Genomic DNA, 4,773 nt, shown 5'->3' on the forward strand with positions numbered 1-4,773 from the left:
CAGAACTTTTAAGACAACCAGGTTTTTTTCAAATGGAGCATCATGTTAGGTACTCTGCAGCTGGAGAGCAGGTAGCGTTAGCAATCCAGACCACGACGTTTAGGGCAGATTTGAGAAAATGTCCTGCTGTTGTTTAGAACTCTTCTTCTGTTTATAACGATTCTCTGCTTCCCTTCCTTTTAAGAATGCCTTTGTATTTCTTCACATAGGTCATTGCTATGTAGCGGTCATTGTTCCTCAGACACAATGTCTGCAATTTCCTATTGGCTGATTTTACTCCATGTGCAAGTAGAGTATATTCAGGTTGTAAGAGATACAGGGGTCAGGTTACTTTATGGTTCTGATCTTGCATTCTTCAAGTCAGCAGAAGCTTTGCTATTTGCAAATAACACGTTCAGGGTGTATTTGCCCAGACGTGGCTGCCTCAATCAGATGTCTGCATCTCTTATATATGCATATCTTTTTCTCTCACTTTTAAAAATGTTTAATCATTACCCTGGTGGCAGCAGAGAGTGGATTATCTACCTAGGACCTTCTCTGTTTTGTTAATAGTGTCATCTCAATCTGCCCAAAGCAGCTGTGAGGCCAAGAAAAATTCCATGAAACAGCCCAGAAAAGCAGGAGAGAGAATCAGGGCCTATAATCTCTAAAGATAATTAGTCTGAACAAGTTAGATATGTTTGTAAATGCTTGAGAATTGCAGCTTTAGTTCTGTAGTGTAAAATGTAACGTTTTCAACCATCGCCTTTAAAGACATGGAGTTTCAGGATTGCTCTTAGTGGCTGTTTCCGATAGCCACTTGGTAGACACCTCGCTACTTTGCTGTGATATATTTAGCTGTTAGTCCAGTTTGTTGCAGTCTTCACGCCTTGTTGATCCCGTTACAGATTCGCTATATTTCGCAAACTCAAGGCCTACCAGCAGAGTATCTTCTGAGTGCGGGAACGAAAACAAGCAGGTTTTTTAACAGAGATCCGAACTTGGGATACCCACTGTGGAGACTAAAGGTTTGTCTCATTTTTCACCATCCTGTTCTCTTACGCATGTTAAGGCCCAGTCCGCTCCCATGGTTATGTAGTATCCGTGTGTCCTGAAAGAATCCCGGAGCTCTTGCTAAAGGTTAGGTTGCAAATGTCATTCTGAATGTGAATTGTAAATGTCCTTCTAGAACCTACATAAACTCCTAGCATGTCTCTAACAACAGCATCTCCAAGCAATAGTGACAGCAGAGAGTGGGTGTTAAAATTATTTCGATAATGGCCATTTATTATGGCCTGTGCTGTCTTCGTGACAGATGACAGACCTCACCTCCCAAACAAGCCTGAAAGTAAAATCGAGCCTGTTCCATGGGAGGATCTGTTAGTTAAATTGATTTTTAGTTCAGAATGATGTACATGTGGGGGAATATGATGAATAGATGTAAGGTCTTTGTGTTCTTCAAAGATGACCTTCACAGTAAAACCAAATTGAGTTAGTGTCCTTTTTTGCTTTCTTATAAAGGAAGTGAAAAAATATTTTTACTCGTGTTTATCCTAAATAAGGAATACCAGGTTTGGCTTTCAGGGTTTTCCTGAGAACTCCTTAATGGACCCAATACAGGGGCAGGCAATTATTTTGGGCGGAGGGCCATTTACTGAGTTTTGGCAAGCCATTGAGGGCCGCATGACAGGCAGCCAGGGGCAGATAAATAATAACTTTCTAAATTTTTTAGGGGCCCCGCGGGCCGGATAGAATAGCCTGGCGGGCCACATCTTGCCCACCCCTGACCTAATACATAATGCGACTGCAAAATCACAAGCAAGAGACAAACTTAAGCCATTCAGGGGGTAAAGCACTTTTAATTGAGCTGATAAAGGCTTTTTTGGAATTGAATAGGTGTAAAAACAGTCTCTGGGTGAACTTTTGGGATAAAGGGTCTCTCTCCATGAAAGGGTCATAACACGTGTGCTCTTTCTTTTGAGGGATGAGAAATTTCCGAGTCTGATTCTTTTAACAAAAAAGGGGAAGGAGAATTCTCAATAGTACTGATGTTTTGAAAGGAATAAGCAAAGAAAGCAAAAACCAGGCCTCCTTTACATTATAGGAACAGAAACATTCTGGCCCCCTGACACTTTATTTGAAGTGACTCATTCTGGCTGGTGGCCAAACCCCAGATTCTCTTGCTTTGTGTGATCTTGAACGCCCCTTCAGTTTCTGGCATTCATTTTGGATGCCTCCTCCTGGGATGATGGGGCATGAGATAGCCATAGTTTGTTACTGAACCAGTGGTGAAGTATGTATGACCACATTCTCCTCTAAGACAGTGCTTCAGTTTTGCAGCGCGTGATGCCCAACCCCCCAGTTCCATACCCCCGATTCAGGGAGCAGGGATGGTGGCTGGTTGCTTCTTCCTCACCTGTAAATGATTTACTACACAAGAGGCAGAATGGTAACATGGGTGACCCTTTGCTCGCTGGCTTGTGTTTTTATTTCAGTAAGTAATTGGGAAGTTTCCAGTTTCCTGACAAACATTTTATTTTATAGACTCCAGAGGAACATGAGTTGGAGACGGGAATAAAATCAAAAGAAGCTCGGAAATACATATTCAACTGTTTGGATGACATGGCGCAGGTGAGCTGTGAGAGCTGCTGGAGAATGAATAATGCTGCTATGTCAGACACTGTCCTGTAAAGGGCTGGGGACACTTGAGAAAGAAACCATTGGGACCCAGAACTGCTGGCAGCACTGGTCCTTTTCTCTTCAATTGTTGTGAAGAGGTGCAGCACTAGAGAGAGTGCATGTGTAGCGAAACCATCTCTCATGTTTTACCTGCTCAAGTTGGTACCTTGACTACACTGGAGCTCCTGCCACAGGTGCTAGAAAAGCCTTCAGAAAAAGGCCAGTGCAGACACAGAACAGCATCACGAATGCTTGGGCTCCCATTCAGCTTCGTCTGATTCTGAGTTGTGGAAGCCGTTAGCCATTACTTATCCTGTCTTAAGCCCTGATTCTGCAAACACAACACGTGTGCTTAGTTGTAAGACTGCGTGCGTCCCCGTTACAATCACTGGCTGGTAAAATTACCCACATGCAGATGTGTTCATTGGAGAGCTTAACATGAGGGTGGTTCAGGGCAGCAGTGCTGATCAGGGCTTAGGGTGACACACCTGGCTCATGGATTTAGTCAGCATTGACAGGTGTACCCTGGCATCCACTGCCTCGTTTTTGTTTCTCAGGTGAATATGTCTACAGACTTGGAAGGGACAGACATGTTGGCAGAGAAGGCTGACCGAAGGGAATACATTGATTTGTTAAAGAAAATGTTGACAATTGATGCAGACAAGAGGATCACTCCGCTGAAGACTTTAAACCATGCATTTGTTACAATGGCCCATCTACTGGATTTCCCACACAGCAACCAGTGAGTTGATGGCACTTGGACGTTCTGTCTTGTTGGGTTGTTTCAGAAGGAAACCTTAGCATGGTCTAGGACATCAGCTCTAGTCCCCTCCTGTCAGCAGCGCTCTAGACCTTCAGACTGATCTGCCAGTTAAACAGGAGAAAACAGGAGTAAACAGCCTCTCTTGTGCTTCCTGTTCTTTTAGGCAGCTTCTTCCCGTGCGAAAGACAGCCATGATTTTTTCTGTCCCGCTTGTTAGGGGCCCGTTTATCTAACTTTACCAAAACTGACATTCTTTGTTACCGTGATACTAAAGGCAGACACGTTTCCGTGTATAGAAGTGTTCTGGAACCAAAATCCTGTGGAAACCCTCTGCTTACCGCCAATTGTACAGTGCATCCTGTTGTGGCATGTCTCATATTTCCCATCATTCCTTCTTTTTCAGTGTGAAATCCTGCTTTCAGAACATGGAGATCTGCAAAAGGAGAGTAAATATGTATGATACAGTGAATCAAATCAAGAGCCCGTTCACAACACATGTGGCTCCTAATACAAGCACAAACCTTACAATGAGCTTCAACAACCAGCTCAATACAGTGCACAATCAGGTATAGTTCCTTAGCTCTGGTTATTGATCTGAGAAGCAGATGAGCAATGTTTATGATGCTATTATAGGTCACATCCTGCTTTGCAGAGTAACTCCACTAAAGCTGGATATTTTGCATTCTCGCTTACATAGCTGAGCAGAATTTGACCTGATATCAGTTGGGGCTGTGATGCTGCTATATGAAAACAAGTTACAGGGTTTTGGAACTAAGTGATCAGGTATGGTTGCTACATAAGTATTCTGTAGTTCCCCACACGTTTTCAATAGCGCACTTGATCTCCTAGCTTAATGTCTCAGTAGGGAACAGTTCCAGCAGGTAGAGATGTGGCAGGCCTGCCCACGTACAGCTTCTAACTCCGTGAGGGCAGCTGTGTGTAGTTACAGGTGGCGTGTCTCCTTCCAGCCACCCTGGCATTTGATTTGTGAAGTTTCTCTCCTGAGCACACGGGCTGGCTTTGCAGTGCCATTTTTCATGCAGCTGACAAGGCTAAATCAGCACAGAGGGCTTATTGGCTCTGTTCTTGTTGGCCTGGAGTTCAGAAGCATGAAGAGTAAAACCAATAACTGGTTCAGTTACGGCTTTTCATCAAGTTCTGTTTCCTGCCTTAACTTTATTTTAGCACTTGGCCTGCTGCCTGACTTTGTGATGTGGCTCTGATGACCACAGTAGTTTGTTTTTGGAAACCGGGTTATTACAGTACAAATGTCCTTATGTACCCACCTGAAATGTTTTATTTTCTAGGCCAGTGTACTGGCTTCCAGTTCTACCGCTGCTGCTACTCTTTCC

At 43.8% G+C, this 4,773-nt stretch overlaps 1 protein-coding gene across 1 annotated transcript in view; it reads left to right on the forward strand.

Moving 5' to 3' along the window:
* HIPK1 (homeodomain interacting protein kinase 1) overlaps positions 1 to 4,773 on the forward strand; it is a 30,370-nt gene that overhangs the window by 10,888 nt on the left and 14,709 nt on the right. Inside the window, 6 exon segments of the mRNA XM_025191928.1 lie at positions 888 to 1,007; positions 2,524 to 2,610; positions 3,216 to 3,400; positions 3,825 to 3,987; positions 4,729 to 4,767; positions 4,769 to 4,773. The exon segment at positions 4,769 to 4,773 is cut by the window's right edge and continues 191 nt beyond it. Of these exon segments, the coding sequence (XP_025047713.1) occupies positions 888 to 1,007; positions 2,524 to 2,610; positions 3,216 to 3,400; positions 3,825 to 3,987; positions 4,729 to 4,767; positions 4,769 to 4,773 (599 nt within the window).

Source organism: Alligator sinensis, unplaced genomic scaffold (genome assembly GCF_000455745.1).
Source record: "Alligator sinensis unplaced genomic scaffold, ASM45574v1 scaffold1450_1, whole genome shotgun sequence".
Classification (NCBI taxonomy): Eukaryota; Metazoa; Chordata; order Crocodylia; family Alligatoridae; genus Alligator; species Alligator sinensis.